Source organism: Ornithodoros turicata, chromosome 9, assembly GCF_037126465.1.
Source record: "Ornithodoros turicata isolate Travis chromosome 9, ASM3712646v1, whole genome shotgun sequence".
NCBI lineage: Eukaryota > Metazoa > Arthropoda > Arachnida > Ixodida > Argasidae > Ornithodoros > Ornithodoros turicata.
Window position 1 is genome coordinate 27,808,260 of NC_088209.1, and position 23,436 is coordinate 27,831,695.

Consider the following 23,436-nt stretch of genomic DNA (forward strand, 5'->3'; position numbering starts at 1 on the left):
CTCCGTGAGGTTTCACAGTTGGCGCGCTCCATTTTTGCACACGGCAACCAGCGTCTGACGTTACGGCGCTTGCGCCAGCGTTGCTCCAAGAATGTTGTTTTGAGTGGTCCCTTTTCAGAACAGCGCCGATTCAGTGGCCGACGCTGACGGCTCAAAATGTGACAGTTCATCAAGTCGGCGGAACGCAGAACGCACGTGCAAAGCCCTAAGTGGCCTAAATTCACGACACTTCGCCTGAGCACTAAAAATCAGTTTTAAGGACATCCAGCGGATTGTATCTAGTGTTTGCAGTAGGTGTACAACTTGGGACAAAAGTTGACGGAACACAGGGGTGTCACATTTCTCAAGTGGAGCGACACCCTAACAGCAAACAGGAGCGGACGCACATACTGAGAGATGGACAGAACTGCCAGCCACCCGTTTCTTATTCGATCTCTGTCTGATAGCTAGCAGGGGGCCGCTACGATGGAGAAATACGCCAGTGCTGTGTTCCGTAAACTTTTGCCCCAAGCGTTCTGATCTCAGCTGTGGAAAAAAGTTTTTGCGGAAGTGGCTTGTGGCACTTTTTGTATGTGGTTCAACAGGCCCTGTACGTACTGAACTGCACGTTGAAACAATGACGAAAAAATAATTATTCTACGTGTATAGTACGCACCCTAGAGCACATGTATGCGTCACGCTCTGACGTCAGCGGAGCGGGACCCACGGCCATTCGCATTGGTAGTCGTAAGCAGGGTGTCGAACCCGAACCGAAAACTGCACCCGAACCGTTATTTTTGCCGGAACCGTGCCTGGACCGAAATTTTCGTGACACTGTTGAACCCGAATAGGAGCAGAACCTGAAAAAAAGTAACAGCGGTAACCAGTTCGCAAGGAAACTGTTCGGACATAAAAGAAGTCAACATAAGGGCTCAAGCGCCTCTCAATCCCCGAATGAGGACACACTGGTCTCCATATCATGGATTTCGCAAATTTTCACCTAACAACAACAATAACTTTATTTCGAGACGATGGATGGGGAGTTTCATCGCCAGGGGCGATACTCTACGCCATTCTCCTGTCAAACGAGGATGTATAGCAAGGCAGGGGCGGATTTAGGGGCCTGTCATGAGTGGGCGGTCTTAAGGAAATTTCGTGCTTTGTGGCACAGCATCATCCAGGTTTCTACATAGGGAACAGCCATATGGGGGCGGTAGCCCCCCCGGCCCCCCATTAAATCCGCCCTTGTAGCAAGTATGCTTTCAGAGCCTTTTTTAAGACGTTGAAGCGCGGTTGTCCTTGAAGCGCCGCGGCTAGCGCTTCACGCACGCGCTGCGGTGTCTGCTCTTCAGAGAGGAGGCGCCACGCGGACGCTTGTCAAACGCTGGCTTTCCAAGCAAACGACGCGGCCGTCCTCTGCTAGCAACTGCTGTATTTTCCGAACGGTGAGTGGGCTGCCATCGTCCACAGAACGCAGCAGGAATGGAGTGGGCCAGTTGTGTATCTCTATAAGACGAATGTGTGATTAAGCAAGCGCCCGACGTTTCCCTTTACACGTGAGCAGTAAAAATTAAACAAGTGAGAAATATGAGAAGTGAAGAAAGAGCATTCGTAAAACGGTGCCTGTATGATTGGTGGTGTTTTGAAAAATAAATGTTGTCCTGCTTACTCGTAGTGCACTTGTGTTGTGACACATTGCCTTTGTTTTGTGGATTAACTGGTACGCTGCTGTGTGCTCGGACAGAGCAAGGCTGGCAAACTTATTTTCGTGTGGTACTTACTTCGGGTGTGTTAGCTTAGCTCAATTGGTAGACCCCTGGACTGGCAATACAGAAGATGTGGGTTCGGGTCCTACAGCTGGACTACCCTCTTCAGTGACTTCCATCTTTCATTGGAATGCGGCTTCACATCCATGCAAACAATTGTCTTTCACATCTATCGGGTGTGACTTGAGATGAGACGTAGCAACCCCTTTAAATATCCAAAAATCATGTCACAAGATGCCAGATAGTGTGACGGAGACAGGCTTTCGTTTCGCAAAGATTGTATATAAGGCCTCTGAAAGGCACAAGCGTACACACCATATAGGGAAGAATAGACCTCTCCGTATTATTTTTAGTCCGTCCAACTCCAACTCCAACAGACTTAGTTTGCTGTCCGAGGGAGCCGTTCAGAAAGGACATGTACTGTACGAGTTTAAGCGTATAAGCGGGACGGGTTCGAATACCCGCAGCGGCTGTGCAGTCTGGGGTTTTCCCTGGGTTTTCCGGCAGACTTTCCGGGCGAATGTCGGCACAGTTCCCACTGAAATCTGCTCAGGACGCACACTAAGCCTCCCACCCCCACCCAGTCCCCTATCCATCTATCCACGTCTGTAAGTGTACGGCGCTCATAGCCACAGTTGATCCGCGGCGCTAACACGGAGGTAAACAAAAATCCAGACTGTCTCATCGTCCGTGACCTGAGAAGCCTCACGTCGCAGTCACTGTTACGTCTGTGCGCGGGATTCATATGGTGGTTGTTGTTCGTCTTCAGTCCCTTCGTGCTAGCAAACCGGCGGGACTCAATAGACCTCTCCCTGTTTGTAAACAAATGACGTCATAGCGTTCAACAGCGCCACCAATTTGGTAGAGTTGAACTACGCTCGAAGCTAGAGGCGAACAAACGTCGCCCCGAAAGTCACGGTCTTGAGGGGATTACGACGGTCCCTGAAAGGGATGCGACCTTCAGTCCTACTTTTCTTTCAGTAGGAGGCAGCGAACAAGTGTCCGTTCGTGGAACGCAGCCCTCACCTTCCAATTTGTTTCGGTTTCAGTCTGTCTACCAACGTCACGATGACGTTTCTCGGGTAGAGGTTTACTCTCGTGGCCAGATTGGCGGCCATCCACTGGCAGTCGGTCATTCTACTTCTTTGTTTTGAGGGCGCCCTTAGGAGAAGAAAAGCGCTCGGGGGAGTCGTTTTTAAAATAGCCCAGTGACCCGTTGAGTCAGCTGAAGCATGATCACTCCCTTGGCTGAGAAAACACACTTCCCCACAGAGAAAAGCAAATACACTAGAAGTTGGAAATGCTGGCATTTCCAACTTCTAGTGTATTTGCTCACGCAGTACTCTCGGTGTGAGACGTGTTTTGTTGGAAAGCAGGAAAGGGCTACGTGACGTATAATATATCTGTACACATACACGTAATTGTCAGCCTTCTTACTTTGTACGGGCAGCATCATCACGCGGCACGATGCTGACGCTATCCACTCCATGTATGAGTTCAACGAAGGGCATTAACTACACTTACTGGAAGCGCGCGGACAATGATACCTGAGCCAGTGGCGTCGCTAGGGTACGCGTCAACCGGTGCGGGAGCTCTTCGCTTCAACCCCCACCCCACCCCACCCCACCTTTCCGTGCCACGCAGAAGGATCCGCATGGCATGGTATTTAAACGGTTAGGGATGACACGTCATCTCTAACCCTTTAAATACCATGCCAATGACGAGGACTGTGTCCAGAAGAAGAAAAGTGTCTGTTCGAAATATCGGTGGCTCTCGTCCTGAGGCACTTCCCTTTCATACCTTCTTGCCGGTTCGCGGGATTTTCTACCCGTCTACTAATGAGTCGTAGAATTTCTGAGTCGTTGTGTGCTGTTGTCCAGGTGTAAGTCCTCATTCACAAGGAACTGATTCCCTTGTCATCATCGTTAGTAGACACGCTCGTTTCTTTACTTGCCTATCCTTTGATAAAACGAGTTACAAGGAAAAAGAGAGAGAGAACGGAAACTGCTTCGTTCGCTGTTCTCTCCGACAAATGTGCTATTTTGCTCATTTGAGAATTGTCTTGCATGCCTTTGGGGACAGCTTGTGTACAGCAAACTTACGGTCTTTCAGCATTAATATGTCGAACGTCATCCATAAAAGACCTGCCTCTACCAGCATACCTACCGATTCGAGAACCTGAGAAGGCAAAATCTCCTGGTTACATTAGTAGTCTCGGTGTTGTAAGTGAAACGCCTGACGTTGTTGTCTTCAGCAACTTGCGTGCCGTGCGGCAGACGTAAGCGTGCCAATGGTCCCTTCCTGTTTGCTTTGAGTTTCTTTCTTTTTTGGAATAGCAAGCCGGCATTAGCCTGGGTGACATTTCCACTTTTTCTCATTCTTTTATTTATTTATTTTTTTCGGCTTCCCTTCCTCGGCTTCCAAGCCAGTATTCCAGCGCAACTTTGACAATCGCGTTATTATGGAACTACTGTGCATGCCTTATCGTCACATTATTCTTATACATACGGATTATCTATCTATCTATCTCCTTATTGCGCCACATCGACTACGGTGAACACATTAGAGAGTTTTAGTGCATCGTACGCTATCGCTTTTGCGTACGTAAGGGATAGCGTCGTGGTTCTGCGCACTGCTCAAAGCTCTCATTATGTTTTGCGCGTGCGCAGAGCCACCAACGGTATCCCATACGTACGCAAAAGCGACAGCGTACGATTCACTAAAACTCCATTGCAGCACTGGATATGCCTATACCCTATAAGCATTGTTGTGTTTTTGCTGTCCTGACTTTCATGCTGGCCTGGAGTAACCAGTACTTACCATCGTGACGACCAACTGGGTGGTGAAGGCAAATATTTCAGTATACTAGCATAGCAAAATTCGCAAAAGTAAACGCATCTGTGTTACGTAAACGGCGCCAACACTTTTGGCACAGAAGGCAAATGAGGCCTCTGGCAGGCGCAGCGTTTGCAGACGGAAATGGCCGACTTGGTAGGATGTGTGAATCACGGCACCATTCTTTGTTGTAGCTTCTTCGTAAACGTTGAATATTGTGGATTTTCAAAACGAATGACGAGCGGCATGGCAGAGCGGGTTCAGGCGTCCTGCTCGTTGGTGGTAGCCAAGGCCGTGCTGAAGACTGATAGGTGTTGGGTTCGAATCCTATACCACCGGCTGTGCTGTCTGAGGTTTTCCCTGGGTTTTCCGAAGACTTTTCGGACGAATGTCGGCACAGTTCCCCCTGAAGTCGGCCCAGGACGCATAAGTTTCCCTGTACCCCACTTCTTCCTGCAGTCCTCTCTCCACCTGTCCACGTCTGTAGGCCGCTCATAGCCACAGTTGCTTCGCGGCGCTGACACGGAATTAAAAAAAAGAAAACGAATGAGCAGTAATTATAGTGTGGTCCTCGAGGGTTACGTGAAAATATATTCCCTATGATGATTATTGTTATCAATGGGTGCTATCCGACATACTACGCACCGTATCACACCTGAGAAGCGACTTACTAGGCTATTTCCACCGAACTCCAAAATAAATAGACGAGCCGGCGTCTTCCCAACGATATCAGTGCAGAAGAGTTTACCGTGAAAAGACTCTGCTATCTATCTATCAATATCTCCAGAAGGACAAAATGAAGGTGTAGCTGCAGTCCTCAAAAGGTTAAACTCCTGCCCCTGACCACACCTCTATAGACGACCCTCTGTTTGCAAACATGTGACGTGACGAGAAGACTGGTTCGAGATTATGTTTTGCTGTGGTGGTCAAGAAGCGGGAAAAACGTGTCGGCTCATAAAGCTGATAGTGCTCACCAGCATACCTTGCGCGGTGGCGTTACGTAATCAGTGACGTAGGGCTGCGTGAAGTCTGTAGACGACCTGAGCCTCTAAGCCGTTGATTACGTAACGCCGCCGCGCAAAGAACGCTGGTGGGCATCAGGGTTGTGGAGTTGCCACTCCGGAGTCGGAATGATTCCGGAATCATTCCAGATTAGCCCGGAACGGAATTAGAATGGCGGAAACTGTCGTAGGAATGGAATTGGAATGGAATGGTCTGGGCGCCCCGGTGGTAGTTTTGGTTTCAACCCAATCTTCCCTCTGGTTACTCCAGCTTGTATAATTTTTTGTTATGTATTTAATCTCGTAATGTCCAATAAAAAATTGAATGAAATGAAAACATCCCCACTGGTTTCAACCCTCACACCCTTTGCAAGCACGCCCCGCACCTGCACAAGGTCAAGATCGAATGGTCTATGTGTTTTTTCATGTTTTTTTCATGCTAGGTAATGTCAATCTCCTCGAGCATTTCTGGGCTAGCCAAGTACCGTTACCGATCCCTTCTCTTTTATTGATGGAATTAAAGGAATGGAGTTGAGTTTGAGTTGAGTTAAAGGAATGGAATGAGGTTGCCAAGCCATTTCAGGAGTGGGAATTGGCCGTACCTTTCCATTCCGAGGAATTAAACGGAATGGAATTACCACAAATCTCCATTCTTCGGAATGGAATGGGGGACCCCATTCCACAAACCTGGTGGGCATTACGTTATTAGATGTACGAGGGTGGTTCCATAAGCTTCCGGCCCGACCAACTTTTAACAGTCATAGGGACGAAACCAGTGTATCACTTTTCGACATAGTCACCCTTAACTTCGATGCACTTTGGACACCTTTCAACCAGCATTCTTATACCCTTGAAAAAATAGTCCGAAGTTTTGTCCACAAAATGCTGGAAAACTGCCTCTTGCACCTCACTATCGTTTTGAAATCTCTGTCCTCTGAGATCCCTCTTCAAGTTTGAGAACAGGAAGTAGTAACTCGGTGCCAAGTCTGGACTGTAGGGTGGGTGGTGGATTTCTTCGAAGCCGTACTCCTTCAGTGCAGCCTTGGCAACAGAAGCAGTGTGGACAGGGGCATTGGCCAGGAGCAACCGGACACCTCGACTCAACCTGCCGCGCCTCTTTTCCTTGATGGCGTCTCGCAGTCGGTGCAGGAGTGAAGCATAATAAGTCGCATTCACTGTGGTGTTCCTCTCTTTGAAGTTGATGAGGATTATCCCGTGACAATCCTAAAATATTGTTGCCATTATGTTCTTTGTGGATTGTGTGACCTTGGCTTTTCTTGGGGGTGCTTCTCCTGGTTTGCGCCATTCCATCGACTCCTTTTTCAAAAGGGGATCGTAGTAGAGCACCATAGTCTCATCCCCTGTGACAATTGACTTCAATATTTCTTTTTCGTTCTCTTGACAGAGCTCCAAAAACTCTTTGGCACAGACGACGCGCTGTTGCTTTTGAACTGACGAGAGAAGTCGTGGCACCCATCTCGCACCGACCTTTTTCATGTGAAGGCCCTCGCCGATGATGCGAAAAACGGTTGTTTTGGAAAGCCCCAGCCTTTCTGAGATTTCCTTCACCTTCAGACGCCTGTCGCTCAGCACTTCCTCCTCGACAAGAGACAAATTTTCTCGTGTCACCACTTACACTGGACGACCATCGCGTGGATCATCTTCAACGGACTCTCGCCCCAGTCAAAACTGCTAGCCCAGACTTTTACCGTTGCGTACGACGGAGAGGCTTCCCTGTACACGATGCCAGTCGCGCTTCAATTTCTTTAGGCGAAAGTCCCTCTTTTGTCAAGAATTTTATTACAGCGCGGTAGTCGATTTTTTTTCCATTTTAACTGAAGAGTGCACCCTGGCTGTTTGAAATGCCGCTCTCCAACCGACAAAAGCATGGAGAGGGTTGAGGGTGGTGCTTCGGCCCTCCAACAGATGGCGCCACGCGTCCTTAATCGCATTTTCGAATTCGCGCGCATTTTCTACCTCGCGCCGGAAACTTATGGAACCACCCTCGTATCAGCCTATCAGCCGACGCATTTTTCCCGCTTCTTGCCCACCACAGCAAAACATAACTTCGAGCCGGTCCTCTCGTGACGTCAGATGTTTTTATAAACAGAGGGTCGTCTATATGTGGCAAGTCCACGGAATAGACCTTTCCAAGGTCTCTGCATTGCAGTGCAGATTTTTTCAAATGCAACTCACACTTCGCATTATTTCTTTGTGCGCGAATCCAATGGTAACCGCTGTGAGAACCTAAGTCTCTCACCACAAGTATGTCCAACGCTGAGATGTGACGACTGTGTCAACGAACGATGATGTTCGCGACGCGATTCGTTCGTTACGATTTCGCTTTATGAACGACACGTTATCACACGTCTGCTAACGCTTTCCGGCTGGTTGGGTTTGGTCTAATGAAAATAAAATGGAGAATGTGGCACTCATGAAGAGAGACGACTAACGCTTTAGAAAAAAAGATCGATAAAAACAATATGGCCAACTGGCACCCTTCAGCAAAGACGTAATGCAACAGTAAATGCTATAAGCGGGGGGAGATATGTTTAATAGAAAGACAATAACAAATTGAGACGTCAGCCAGGGTAATGCCGGGTTGCTGTTCCAAAAAAACTCAAAATAAAAAAAAGAAAAGCGGATAAGCGGATTCGTAATTGTGTCTAAGGTAACACACGAACTGCTGTATTTCGCAGGGCGTCCCCGCAGTTCCGCTACGGTCTGTGTACTTTGTCCAATCAAAAGGCACATAGTCTGTGCTATTTATTTACCCCACACGCAGTGGCTCATCAAGGCAGGCAAAGCCGCGGTAACGAGCCAGTTGTATCAAAAATAACGGAGCGCCAACAAAACAAACCCTAACAGCTGCACTAGCAGCTTCAGACCCCGTTCAGCCAAACGGTGACTCACGTAGAGTATCTATAATCTGCAGCGCACAACCAGTGGGTGGGTGCCGCGGTTCCATCATACGGTTTCTTGTCTTCGCCTGGGGTGGGCCGAATGCCAAGGTTATCACTTTCTTGCTAACAGGTCCCAGAATGTTTGGCACATGGCTATCGTGATAGTTTAGGCTACGTTTCTCTTGTTTTGTCGGTCTCAGTTGTCTCGCGACGTAAACCCCCAATTATTATCTTGTTTTGTCTCTGCGGCAGCCTCGTCTGTCCAACATGGAATCGAAAATTGGCTACAAATTACATAATCATCTATACAATGTATTAATTAAGTACACATTATTTTTGTCATTTTTCGGGTGAAAGTGTCTTTCCTATGGTACACTGGTGCAAGTTTTGCATCACGGAGAAGGCAATCAAGGTCGTCAAGTGCAGTCCATAACTTCGAAAATGTAAATACTAAAAAAAAATAAAGAAAGAACCACTTCAAAGGGCATATTCTGCAGAAAAGGTGTATCCCATTTAAAACACTCAGATGATCAGATGAGTGCTTCGCGAACACTGTCAGGACACCCTTTCGTTGAGCCTGCGGGGGGGGGGGGGGGGATCTACAAAAACACCCCTTATACACACTGATAGGTGCAAAAAGTTACTGTGGAATGGGAAGTATACTACATTCCCTTCTAATTAGGGGTTTCTCGTTCCCGATGCTTACCCAAAAACCACCAGCAAGTTCTTTATGCATTCGGCGGAATCGCCTAACCGTCGGTGAACAACGGCAAAGGACCTCGCAATCTCCACGGATGAACGCTTGGAGTTGCAAATTAGTTTGGTTGCACGTTGAAAGGAGTTCGCTTTCGAGACGCCAGCGCAGCGCAAGACTTGGGAGATGACCACCACCACCAACAACAACAACAGATAAATGAATGATGATGAATGGGGAAATTCGCCACATGAGGTGCGCGGCCCACTACCCCAAGGCACAATGGGCAGGATGAGATGTGTACTGATGATGAGGTGATGAACGACGCTGAACAGGGCTCGATAGTCAATGGAGTGGAGTGGGTTCTCTTGAGATGCCCAAATAACCTGTGATAGTATTCTGTTCTAGGAACTGTACTTACCAACACAGCTGGGTTCTGCTCTGAACATCAGTTCAGCTGTATCAGCTCGTAGCTGCACCGAGAGAGAGTTTTACGAAATAGGAGAATATTTGTACTCTCACTAATAAGAACCTAATATTCTAACAAATAGACAGGTGTCAGTGGCACTCATATTCATATTGCGAACTTTTTCACTATTACCTTCCTCCAAAGGATCTTCTCCATGACATAATCCCGGTTACCCAACGGCCCAGTGACCTCTCCTCCCTAAGGCGTAGAGAATAAAATAAACGTTCCCAATCTTTTCCTGACAGAAAGACATGCGCGGTGCAGCAGAACTAGGGCGTTCGTGGAAAACCGAAGAACATGAAAACAAGCGGTTCTACAAATATTTTCGTGAGGTTGCAGCGTGTCGGCCCAGTTCATGAGCCCCCTGCATAGCGGTAGAGCATCATAATGATGCGATGTAGGCCCTCGAACCAATAAGAAAGCACCGGTGATGATGATGCTCGTGTTGGATAAACTCGGCCGGCGGCGGCGGAGGGATATTTTCGGAATCCCTCCCCCGGTGGCGGAAGACGAAGGCCGCATGAAGCAACTAAACGGAAATAGAAGAGAGCCGAAACCCTGCTGAGGGGCGCGGAAAAAATATTCGGATCTCTGTAAGATGCCCTTCTTCGCAAAGGTTAACGGGATTAGATCTTTATCGTTCATTCACTTATACTTAGTTTCTTTTCATATGCTTCTTCCACCCGTTTCTTAGCCCGCTTGTCCCTTCCCCACCCCCCTCCCTACATGACGCCGTCACGTCATATGTAATGGAAGAACAAATGAGGTTTGCCAAGTGCGGTCTCTTCATTTCCATTAAGGTATGTTTGTAAAAAAAAAGCAGAACAGAAAAGAAGACGCTGAAAAAATAAGTCATCATCCTCATCAAATAAATCAGCAGAACAAATGTCCTGAAGATTGCTTACAGCGTATGTAAAATCAGACATCAGTATACAGGCGAGTATCAGCACTTAATGAGATTACATTCCACGATATGTTGGTTTGTCAAATGCAGTCTGTTCATTCTATTAAAGTATTCCTTCTGAATAAATGAATTGAAAAATAATTATCATCATCATGGTAATCATAATGAAATAAATCATCAAAACAAATGTCCCGAGAGAGAGAGAGATACATGATGACGATGATATGGCGATGACTTCCGCTCATTGAGTAGAATGCTACCCCATTGCTATTGGGGAAAAATGAGAGGATGGTGATGAGGATGATGCTGACGACGCTGACGGGGTCTCAGAGGGAGTCGATCATGCCGGTAGTTTCAAGGAATTTGATAAAAGGTCGCAAACAGGCATCTGCTTTCGTTGCCTTGAAGACTGTTTACAGCGTATATAAAATCCGACATCAATATAGAAAGGCGAATGTCCACTTCTAATGAGATTACATTCCACGGTATGTCTGCCACATGCTCCACTTAGCCCGATCATCGCTTTGTATTGCACTATTTACGAGAATCAACATTCCAAATCGTATAATCCGGAAGCGATTATATAAGCGGTCAGTAAAACGACACAATCACACAGCAAGCGTATAGGTATAGATTTCGAGTTGCATATAAACGAGTCTGCAAGATATGTGTCTCCCCTTACGGCACCCCACGTTCAGCAACTACACCATCCACAGAATACACATTCATTTACAACCTACGCTCCGGCTCGCGAACACGAGTAAAAACAAATTGCGAGGCGCGGCCTACCCTTCCCTGCTTGTGTCAAGAGGGAGGGGGGAGGAGCTCAATGCCTGCAAAGGGACGCCAGAAGGGCGCCTGCCTGGCTCACCACACGGGGGCTGTGTGCGAACGCCTTTTTCTTGAGCACATCAACCGACCTCAACGAGAAGACCCCCCCTCTTACATCACGACCAAACGACGACTTCGCCGAAAACTGACCACTGCCGACACGACCGCAACGTGAATAGTCCAGAGACATGAGTTTCCATCCAGGAATGGTGATGGTAGACCTCCGTCGGGACGGAAGCGCGACGCCCTGGGGATTCCGTCTTCAAGGGGGATACGACCTGAATGCCCCGCTCACCATACAGAGGGTAAGTGGGTGACAAGGTGTGAAACGGGGGCGTAGGATGTGGATTATGACGTAAGGGCTATATTCGTTCGTACTTAACATCGTGCTGGTGGCTTGATGAGCTGAGTGCAGTGTTCGTGGAAGACCAGCTCCTAGGGTGAGTGTGTTGTTTATGTCTTGAGTATGTTGACTGGATCAAGTCCATAGCGATAGGACATAACTCCAATGGAACCGGGACCGGTTAATTTTATTTTATTTCTTTTCTTCTTTCTTTTTTTTTTTTTTTTTTTGTAAAGAGTTACAAAATTTCCGCCGTTGCGAATAACCGCCGCGGGAATTTGTGAAGGCGATTTTGTCTGCTACATAGCGACCGCTCTTAGATGTCTAGTGATGTACGGCCCTTTCTTTCTTGGTCATTTACTTCGGACATCATCCGCTTCTCATCCATGTCATCATGGAGATTCCATGGTTGATGCAGAATACACGACGGGAATTCACCGTACTTCTCTTCGAAGCTAATCGTGCATCGATAGCCCACCCGTGTTTGTAAACTATCCCCGTTTACATACTCCAGAGCTGAGAGTCTCTATCTGAAGATATCCCTCGGACATTGTCAGCTAGTGAGTAAAAATAGACGCGTCCACATAACTGCTAAGGCGTTACAGCTACGCAAGGCAGACGCATTCAGAGTTCGATCGCTTATTGCGTAGCAGGTCCGGTAAGGTCATACTTAGGCATCTTACTTCTGATGTACCAAGGTCATTGTTGCTTATATAACGAACCATTGACACAACCAAACACAAGATAACGTATTCTTACTGCTCCAATAGCTATTTTCAAGCGTATATCGCATGCTGTTTGCATTTCATACTCGTAGGCTGCGGAGGACATAATCAGTCTCGTTGGGGGAATGGATATTTTCAGCCCCAGACACCGCGCGCGTAGCAATATTTTAAGTGGGGGGGCACATTCGTGTCAACTACGCTACAGCCCGAGCATCCATGTCTTGTCAAGGTTCAGGGCTAATACTGCGCGAAAATGGCTGAGCTATAAAACGCTCAGTGGTGTGGGAGTTTAGCGTTCTTAGGGTAATGCATAAAGAGTGCGTCTTGCTAAAAGCCATATACAGGCTCTTACATCATCAGTAATGGAGCTGACAAGATCATTCAAGGTGACAATATTAAACTTATCTTTTATTGTTGGTTACAAGCTTATCACGGTCCTGCTTACCTGTATCCGTACGAAGAAACAAAAGTTACATGCAGGCTCGTGGGACGTACTGCTCCTTCTCCGAGAATTTCCCCTGTGAGAATTTTCATTTAGATGTTGTTGCTGGCCACAGAAGTGCAAGAAAACTTCCAATTACGAAGTACCCAAACAGTTTCATTCATTTCCCCATCTAATTTTGTTTCTCTTTCTCTCTCTCTCTCTCTCGTTCTACAAGGAAAAAATTAGCCGGAGCTCTTTGGTTGTACGTATAGCATACATAGCACATATAGCAAATATACATACGTATATATATATATACTTTTTTTTTTCATTGCTATGCCATTTCGCATGCGCTCCCCGAAGACTACCGAGGGCGCTGTTAGATTAGAAGATGTCTTGGGAACAACGCTAGGCTTTGTCAAAACAGACGAGGCATATACATAAACGCCTACACAAAACGGGCCGCACAGAGTTGCGTTATTAATTCTATATCTTAATTCCGTTTCAAGTGCAGTGACACTCAAGCTTTTCCACGCACTTAACCCATTCGGCTGGATACGAAATGACATTGATATGAAACATTTTTACATGTGCGCGCATATACTATATCACTACAGTTCTTTTTCATTTCCTTATAGAGTTGTGCAGATTAAAATGCGTTCATTTCCCATCTATTATTGAGGATACTAACCTTTCGAATGTTGCATCTCTGTCCTCCTGTAAAGGCAATCGAGGCATGTCGAAACTGAGTCAAGTATACGGTCAACGCAACAAGCGATAAAGAGACAAAAACATTGAAACTACTGTTTATTATCGTATAAGCGTAAATGCAGTCCACTGCATGAAAGCTTGTACGATAATAAACAGTATTTTCAATCCACGAAGAACGAATTTCATGGATTTCGTCCACCGGCCTGCCTGCGTCTACGCCATTTTATCAGTAGTTTATCAGTAGTTTATCAGTAGTTTATCAGTAGTTTATCAGTAGTTTATCAGTAGTTTCAATGTTTTTTCTTTTTCTTTTTTTTGTCCTCCTGTAAAGTGCGTTCTACCTGTACGTAGTGTATCCTGCAGTGAACCAAGCTTTACAGGATTATCTTGTCTCGATGGCGCCCAAAACAAAAGTCGACCAATACGTATTTTTCCGATAACGAACATGCTGAAGTGAATATAGATGTGCTATCACAATGCGTTTTCAGGAAGACTTCCTGCCGTCACTGCTGCACTATATGCTATAGAGAAACATAAGGGGGGGGGGGGGGGGAGGATATGTTTATTAAGAAAAGGAAAGGTCAGCCAGACTGAGGTCGGCTTGCTGTTCCAAAAAAGGGAAAGGGGAAAGAAAAGAAAAAGAAAGAGAAGAAAACAAAAGGAGAAGAAAAAGGAAGAACACAAAACTAAAGGGTTGTTGATGAAACAAGGTCATTGTGAAAACAACAATCTGCATAACTTACACTATAAGATTGGAAGTTAGCATTCGTTCCCCATATAAATGTATTCAACGTGTTCCCGAGTTCGTGCCCTCATAGACGAAAGACACGTAATGGTGGTGATGCGTAATTAGTACATAGGTTTTTCATTCAACCATATCCCTTTCTACCCTTGTTTCAACCCCGACCTCATTGTGTTGGTCTATCCATCTAAGATATGGATATGCCACTGAACCCCCTGAATTCTGTTTAGGCACTATCTCTCTAAAAAAAAAAAAAAAGACAAAAGAGGTAACTGAGCGAAACACTAATATTGAAATATACATAATAACCCGTCTACACTTCGTTTACTTGCTGCTTTGATTACCGGAATCCTCATCATTTCTCATTACGTACAAGTGGCACTGGGGCAGCGCCCAGCCTGCTGGCCGGCATCAGCACCATCTCATCATCGTATCTTTATGTGCGTGCGTGTGCGTGTGTGTGTGTGTGTAGATTCCAACTGAACGTTCGATGTCTATCACTCGGTTTCTAGAAAAGTAGCACCCAAGAAGAAGAGCACAGTTATGATGTGTTGACATCGTGGGCATTTTCATTATTTTCGGTTCTCTCAATTTCCTCTTTTCTTAATCTAAAGGACTGCACTTTTATGACTTCACCCACCAATTCTCTGGAATGGTTCCAATTATACAATTCGTTCCTGCGACAGCTGCTTTACTGCTGGGGCTGCAACTTGTTTTTCTTTTTTTGCACTCGTTGAGTCACCGACAAGCGCAAAGGTGGCGCTCCAACAATGCCGACGACAACTGGATGGGAAACCGCACGCGTCATCTTTCACTCGCTGGCAAATAACTCGGATGTTATGTCACGCCTTAGCGACGTACGCTATACTCAAGTATAGGATTACTGATTCGACACAAATCTGCTCTAATATTGCAAACCTAAACTTTTTGCAAACCTAAACACGAGGATAAGGTTTGTTTCGTTACCTGTAAAATCTTTTATGTTCACCTGTAAAATGACGATCACGTGTAGAATCTTACAAATGGCAAATGCAGTGAGAACTCTTCATTAGCTCCAGTGGATAAGTGGTTTGGATAATCGCCTTCATTGAGACGAGATGCTGTCTTGACTTCCGGATACAGATTTTCATGAGATGATTCGAGAGAAATTAGTGGACAGTTTCCTGTAAAGTGATATACTCAATATCAAGCTCTCACTATATCAGATACTGCTTAATAGATTTTCCTTAACCACTCTCTCGCGTGTGTCGCCGTTGAAGGTATTACTAACCAATAAATATAGTGTGGTTGCAAGCTATGCGTATTTCACAGATACACTAAGGGGGGGGGGGGGAAGTGAGTAAATTGGACAGCAATTACAGCTTCCAGTCCCCTATATTCCAAGTACTCCCTATCCTAGTCCCCCGCCACTGAAAGTTAGTCCCCAGCGTTCCAAATAGACCCTAAACTTTCGCACAAACTTCCGTGCATTTTGTCCAGATAGGGACAAAGGTCCCCAAAAAGAGTCCCCAAAACAGAGTGAGATGATTCTTTTGTTTTTCTCAGAGTGTGATGTCTGTGAGCCTCAGCGACGGTCAGATAATGTTGCGAGTATGAAAAGCAACTATGAAAATCGATATCAAGACAATCTCACGAATCGGATCTCAAAGGACACCAAGACATATCCTTCCGCTTTATTTGTTCTACTATAGTGTCATTGTCAGCGAGGTTACAGTCGTTTATCGTCTCTCACACGTTGACACTGAAATGTTGTTACGCGCGCGAGTGTTGGTGGGTTCGTGGCACTTCTTTTCCAAAACATCGGATTTTCTCATGGAACGTACACAAATCACGCTCCCTTCCCCACTGCTTAACTGCTTCTCCCAACAGAATTCCCGAGATGAGGTTGAACAGTGAACAAGAGAGGGCAACGAGAGAGGGAGAGAGGACGAGTATTTCGGGCCTTTCAATACAGTCCCAAATAGCATCGTTTGAAATCGGAGCCCTGGCCGCTTCCGCCATCCCGACTACGAGACGCTCGAAAGAAAGCTACGGCGCCAGAGCTTGGCAGTAATCATTCGAGATTAAGCTACAAAGTAGATGACGGTGAAAGTAATAACTTGGGCTATTTTGGGACAGGTCGCATTCGAGGAATAACTCAAGAGGACTGAGCGCGAAACATCCATAGTTTACGTGCTGACAAGAGCATATGCATTATCGCATATGTGCCCTCCAACAAGGCATATATTATGTAACGTAATGAGATACATTGTAAGTTGTGCGTTATATAATGCATTGTACATTGTAAATAGACAAATGTTGAATCCTCCGTTGCTTCCTGATACTGCAATAGCTCTTGTCATGTTCTCATCAACTTATTTTCTACAGTGCAGCTTTAAAAGAAATCAAAAGCTCGTCCAGCTGAGTACCACTTTAACATAGACGGACCCAGTAACTCTCCATGATTGGCAACAATGCATATGTACCATGCGAATCAGTTCAGCAGAGTACATGTTACTATGTTTGTGTGTTCCGTATTGCGTACGCATCCAAGCTTCACGCCCCCTTTATTTTCGCATTACCATAATTTATCTTGTAATTTTGTTCCTGCATTTACTAACAAAAATGCGAGAGCGTCAGGCTGTAATATTGCTCCATTTAAGAACCCAGAAGATATGTTCAAGCATTTTTGTCATAAACCTGCAACCAGTGAGTACAAGTACCTGGGTGTTACGTTTCAGTCAAATTTGCACTGGGAGGGACAGGTTAACCAAGTTGTTTCCAAGGCCAGCAGTACGTTGTTTTTTATCCGGCGCAACTTTAAAAATACTCCAACAGTATAAGGGAAACAGTTTATAAAGCATACGTTCTTCCTACTTTAGAATATGCTTCTGCTGTGTGGGACCCGCACCAAGAGTATATGCGTAAAAGAATTGAGTGTGTACAGAATATAGCCGCTAGATTTCTTACGGGCAACTATTCCATGGAGACTCGTTCCCCTGAGTTGGTTAAAGCATTAGGCTGGGAGTCATTAGAGCTGCGTAGGAAGCACTGCCGGCTTAAATTAATGTTTGACATTCACAGTAATGCCACTGGCCTCAATGCAATTATGTTTCATCGTTCACCTGTTTTCATGTCATCGAGGGTTGATCACTCCAAAAAGATAGAGCCGTACCGGTTTGACACATCTGTCTTTAAATAGTCCTTCTTCTGTGAGACAATCCCACTATGGAATTTACTGCCCTAATCTAATGCCCTCCGGCGCGGCAGGGTATTTTGCAATAAATAAATAAAGAAATAAACAAACAAATACGTTAGTGCATTACCAAGCGCTTTAACTTCATAGTTCTCAATCAGATGCATTCTGACGATGACTGATCCCGTGTACTGGATACACGTGCTCTCAGTGCAGAAGAAAACGATGGGCCCCACCGAAACAGCCTTCCTTTCGTCTTGTCAGTCACCTCGTCTCGACATGTCGCCTGTCATGCAGACATCTAATCACGTGCTGGAACTGCAGTGACTGCGTGCTGCTGAAGAACGAGTGTGGTTCTTTGGGTGACAGAACAGATGGTCGGAGGGTTGTTTATAAAGCAGTTCTCGAAATAGCATTCAGAAAATCATGCTAACAATGACAATAATCCAGCTAACACTCTGTTCTTTATGTTGCTATTCACCTGCTATTCGTACTATATGCGGATAACATCACGTCTAATTCATATGGTTTGGTTTTTCAAGCCTTTGCGTTGTGTTAAGTTGTTTGGCGTCAGGCTAAATATAAACAAAAAGACATCAGCTTCGTAATAAGAGCATTAAACAACAAAAAAAAAAATTTAAAAAAACGGAATATGTGCAATCTATAGGCGTGTCGCAATAAAAAAAAAATTAAGTCATCCGCCATTAGTGTCATCACTTTTTGTGGGATAAGAAACACCGTTGCGTTTTCATTCTTGTGGAAATGTTCCACTTGCACCCATCCCGTAAGAAAGTCACCTTCCTTCTCGCGTCTCTCTCCCCAAACGTCGTTCGTTTATCTGTAGCTGGATGCTCTATGGACGCCATAGGTACCGCACGAACGTCCACGTCTTGGCCAGGAAACATGCGCACTTGGAATATGACCGTACTACCACATTGTTTTCACTCCGCAATATGTCTTCTTTCGCAGGTGTTCTTGGGAAGTCCATCAGAAGGAGAACTACACCGAGGAGACGTCGTGTTGAAGGTGGGCGACAGAGACACGTCCCGTCTCACTCACGGTGAAGCCACTGAAGTCATCAGAAACAGCGGCAACAGTCTCAAGCTGCTAGTGCAACGGTACGAAAAAAAAAAAAAAAAAACGCGGGGCATGACCGTATGACACGCTGCATTTGACGCACATCGAGGCGGACAGATACATGTACCGTAATATCTATCCGTGGCGCATGGCCACACTCTGTAGCGCTTACAAGTATGTCGTATGTGTATCGCCGGAAAAAGACCCTAGCATCGACAATGCTCCGGTAAACTGATATTTAGATACTGATAAAGAGGAACCTGAAAGCACTGTGGGTGCAAAAATAGTGTATAGTACATTATGTTTAGTCACAAGGGAATTAGGAAGGCCACTTTTCTTTTTTTTTTTTTTTTTTTTGTAACTTGTAACTTTACTCGGTACCTTTGTGCCGTGGTAACTTTCAGAGGAACTCGTTCCTTTTTCAGGTAACTTTGCCAAAGTAACTTAAGTTAAGTTCCAAGTTACTTTTAACTCGGTTTCCACTCACGTCCACATATTTTCTTGCTTTCTCTCCGGTCCCTTCATGGCATTTTTTGCCATAAAACGTGATATTCAATCAATGACAGTATTTCATTCAGGAAGTCAGAACCGCTGCCATTGAAATGAAGTTGAAGAATTGTGCGCCCACAGGGAGTAAGATCCAAGGCGTTCGAATATACCTCTATCAGAGAAACGTCATCATGACGTTGGTAGACATACTGAAACCGAAACAAATCTGAAGGAGAGGGCTGGGTTCCACGAACGGGCACTTGTTCGCTGTCTTCCATTGAAAGAAAAGCAGGACCGAGAGTCGCGTCCCTTTAAGAAACCATATCGTCATTCCCTCAAGACCGTGGCTTTCAGGCGCGACCTTGTTCACCTCTAGCTTCGAGCGTAGTTATATTCTACCTAATTTGTGGCGCTGTCGAACACTATGGCGTCATTTGTCTGCAAACAGGCAGAGGTCTATTGTTGGACATAAACGAAAACGATCTAAGCGTGTTGCACTCCTCCGCAGGCAACTCATGGTCTAACTCAACTGCTCACGCACGCTGTACCTGCGTAATGCTATATTTGTGTCCGAAGTAACTTGGAAGTAAGTCGTTCTTTTTTTTAAGTAACTCAGTAACTGCGAGTTACATTTCAGGCTGAAGAACTTCGTTATAAACTTAGTTACATTTTTCACACGGTAACTTAACTTGTAACGAGTTCTTTTTGACGGGTAACTTCTCAATCTATGGCTTTGTCAACAAGACTCCGTGTGTTGTTTAGTTCACTTGCCTTTACCACAGGGAATTGGAGTTGCAGCAGCTGGTAACTTTCTGACTCAAGAAAATAACATAAGCGCATGCCCTCTGAGTTGTGAAAAATGACACTAACTGGGAAGTAAAGACTCTCAGATATGCTTGTTACGTTACATTTTTGCTTCGGTGTTTCCTTTAATGTAGCGGTGCAGGACCTTATTCTCCCGCGACTACCCCAACAGCAAGCAGCACGGCGCACCCGTTGACCATCTCCCCGCCGGCCTTCCGGCCCCCGGGTCCACCCAGTTACCACTCGCCCATGAGCCCGGGCGTCACCATCACCACTCAAAATGTATCTGTCCCGACCCAGATGCCCATGCAGGACGGTCAATACTCGTACGAACTACGACAGGGATTCCTCGTTCCGGAACCTCTGGTCGAAAACAAGATCGACTCTATCAAGGAACAAGCCAAGATCACCAGCCAGGTAATGCAGCCATGTTACATATATGTTACGTCATATGACGGTGAAGTAATCCAGAAAACGTCTATTGGACGACGAGCACCTCGATTCATTGCACAGGGCTCTCGTGTAAAAGCTGATCAGGGCATACGTTGTCAGACAGCTATGGTTGCGACGGGGAGGTTAATGTTTGATTCATTTTGTGCTCCCAAAATCTCGACACACACGCACTTTACCATCCCATGTAGCAAACAACATATGTTTTTGACCAACATGTACAGCCCCCGTCAACCTTAATTAATAATAACATTGGGAAAAAAATACGGTCTGGTTCCCGAGCCGATTACAGCAACCCTTGGGCCAATGAGGAAATCTTAATTGAACAAAATTATTGTGTTAGTTTAACGCGAGGATTTTGTTCACGTAACATTCCCCAGTTCCCCCAGGGCGGCTGTTATCGCGCTCGGAAATGAGACCAAATTTTTTTTCCAGTGTTATTATTAAGGTTGATGGGAGCTGTACAAGTTCACCTAATTATTGGTGCCCTCGACTATCCCTGTTATAGGCGAGTGCACAGCCTTCGTAAGACCTAACGGTAACCTGCCTGCGAGTGAGCTGAGCTGAGCGGACGCCAGCGCCGCGGGGTGTTAGCGCCTAGGTTGGAAACTGCGTTCAAGGTCCGAGACTAGGTTGAGACATACACCGTCTCACGACAACGGCTGGTCTCAAGCCCTGCCTCCAAAGCCCCGCGGCCCTGGCGTCTGCGCAGGCTCAGAGCAGGCCACACGTTCGCGGGTTGCGGTTAAGTTTGACGGCGGCTGCACATTTTCACTGCTGAACCTTCTGTGGACAACCTTTCTGCGCATGAGGTCACGACTATGGCCAACACCACCTAGATACAGAAAGCCTGCGCGCTCGTCGACATGACGTAACAATTAAGAGTCAGCCAATCACGATCGTGTTTTCAACGGCCGTAGCCAATCACGAACGTGCTTTCAGCCGGTCGTGGCCATGGAGAAGAACCACCGTCGTCTGCGAGTTGTGATTGAACGTTCCCGCGTACTAAATGGAAAAACTTGGAAATAAAGCGCAAAACGGTCTCAATCTTTCTCAAAACTGATTTTCTGGAAAGCGTCTTGCACATTTTGCCTAAATATTTAGATCTCCAGGTTCCAGGTGAGCTGTAATCATTTGCGGGTTCTTGAATTCGCAGAACGGTGAATCGCAGTAGCAGACGAATTCTGACTCTTAATCGAAAGAGGGAGAGGAGGCAATGCGCAGGCTTTCTCATTCTAGGTTCTGTTGCCATGGCGCACGTGATTTGCTGACGTCACTAGTGCGGCAGAACCTCGGAATTGAAGACGTAGGTCGAATCGAATCGAATCTTTCGAATCCACCAAACACGTTCGTCTGTTTCTTTTTAAAACTGGCGCCTCTTGGGTCTGCTGAAAGCCTCATTGACCTCATCCGAATCCCAGTATGGCTAATTGAATCTTTCGGACCAGCGACATGGCCGAGCGGATTAAGGCCTCCCGCTCGTTGATGTTAGCCGAGGTCGTGCTGAAGACTGGGAGGTGGTGGGTTCGAATCCTACCACCGGCTGTGCTGTCTGAGGTTTTCCCTGGGTTTTGCGAAAACTTTCCAGACGAATGTCGGCGCAGTTCCCGCTGAAGTCTGCACAGGACGCATACTAACCCCCCCCCCCCCCCCTGTCCCCCACTCTTTCCTGCTGTCATCTCTCCATCTGTCCACATCTGTACGCCGCTCATAGCCACAGATGCTTCGCGGCGCTAACACAGAATTTAAAAAAAAATCTTTCGAATCCACCAACCACGTTCGTTTGTTTCTTTTTAAAACTGGCGCTTCCGGAGTCTTGCGAATTCCTCATTGGCCCGATCCGAACCCCAGTGCCCAAAATGGCGAATAGAATTTTTCGAATCCACCAACCACGTTCGTTTGTTTCTTTTTAAAACTGGCGCTTCCGGAGTCCGCAGAATGCCTGATTAGCCTGATCCGGGGCGCGCCGGAACCACAGCATAAAGCTCCGACATTACAAGTTTGCTTTTGGTTTTTTTGGCTTTTGATTGTTTCTTAGTTCTATGGCAAGAATTCAGGCACGAGAGTTTATGTATTTCCTGTAGCCGATGACCAACACGTTAAATATATTACATTTTTTTTAAAGAAGTAGGATATGGGTGCGTTTTCTCCTGAAAGTGAATTATTATTTAATTTGTTTTTCATTAAACTAATATATCAAATTCTGCTTCAGAACACTTTTCAATTCTTGTTTTTTGCGCCTGCTCTTTGAACTTTTTTTAAAGAAAGGATTCGAAAGATTCGAGATTCATCAGATTCGAGGATTCGCAGAACCTTCCTTGGAATCGGATTCGGATTCGGGAAATTCTGGATTCGTCCCATCTCTAGTAATGACAGTAACTATGACTGGCATCATGGTATGTAGACGTAACCACACTATGTCACAACATTCAAATGGACCTCGCAAAGTTTCCCTATAGTTGAGAATGTTCCAAGTGTACTTTTCGAGACTAATCACAGGGAAGTGGGGACCGTTTACTTCGACTTCGCGGTTTTACAAGAAGGAACATTCCACCCAGCTCGTTGAGCCACAACAGAATCTCCCAACACAGACTTGGGCTCCCAACGCTCCCAGAGGATGCTGATAGCACTTGGTCATAACACTAGGATACCGTATTTTCCTTTGTGCAGTGTTCTGGCTAGGTTTTGCTGTTCTCCGCAAAACCATGGCATGCCAAGGGCTAAAGATAGATTGGCAAAGATTTTTCAAGGACTGGAACCCTGCCAGAGGCTTGCCGTCAGGAAGCCTTGGTGCTTCCAGTGATTACCACTCCACTCTTTTAGTTGACTGCTCAGGAATTCGACAGCTCAGCTAGTTACAGGTGCTGATGCGCACCAGTCAGTCAGCAGCCCTGCATGGTTGAACACAGCAGCAGCACTGACAAAAATGTTGTTACGTCTAGCATCTGGTTGCCTTAAAAATTATACGCTTCGAGGTTTCATGATTGACACCTTAAGGAAGGGTTATGAATTTTAACAATTGCTGCAGCTTCCAAGCAAAGGCACATATGTTTTTATGGTGCACATCTATTTCGTGCACTCATAGAGTTTACCATCCACTATCTTGGGGCAGCG

At 46.0% G+C, this 23,436-nt stretch overlaps 1 protein-coding gene across 3 annotated transcripts in view; it reads left to right on the forward strand.

The window, feature by feature from the left end:
• Positions 1-23,436, forward strand: part of LOC135368500 (uncharacterized) — a 34,166-nt gene that overhangs the window by 3,445 nt on the left and 7,285 nt on the right. Inside the window, exons 1-3 of one of the 3 annotated variants that reach the window (XM_064601831.1) lie at positions 11,386-11,687; positions 18,472-18,620; positions 20,007-20,289. In XM_064601831.1, coding sequence (XP_064457901.1) covers positions 11,571-11,687; positions 18,472-18,620; positions 20,007-20,289 — 549 coding nt within the window. In that variant the 5' untranslated portion in view covers positions 11,386-11,570. Of the gene's footprint in view, positions 1-11,385; positions 11,688-18,471; positions 18,621-20,006; positions 20,290-23,436 lie in introns of those variants that run through there. The other 2 variants (XM_064601833.1, XM_064601832.1) reach the window with 2 other exon arrangements.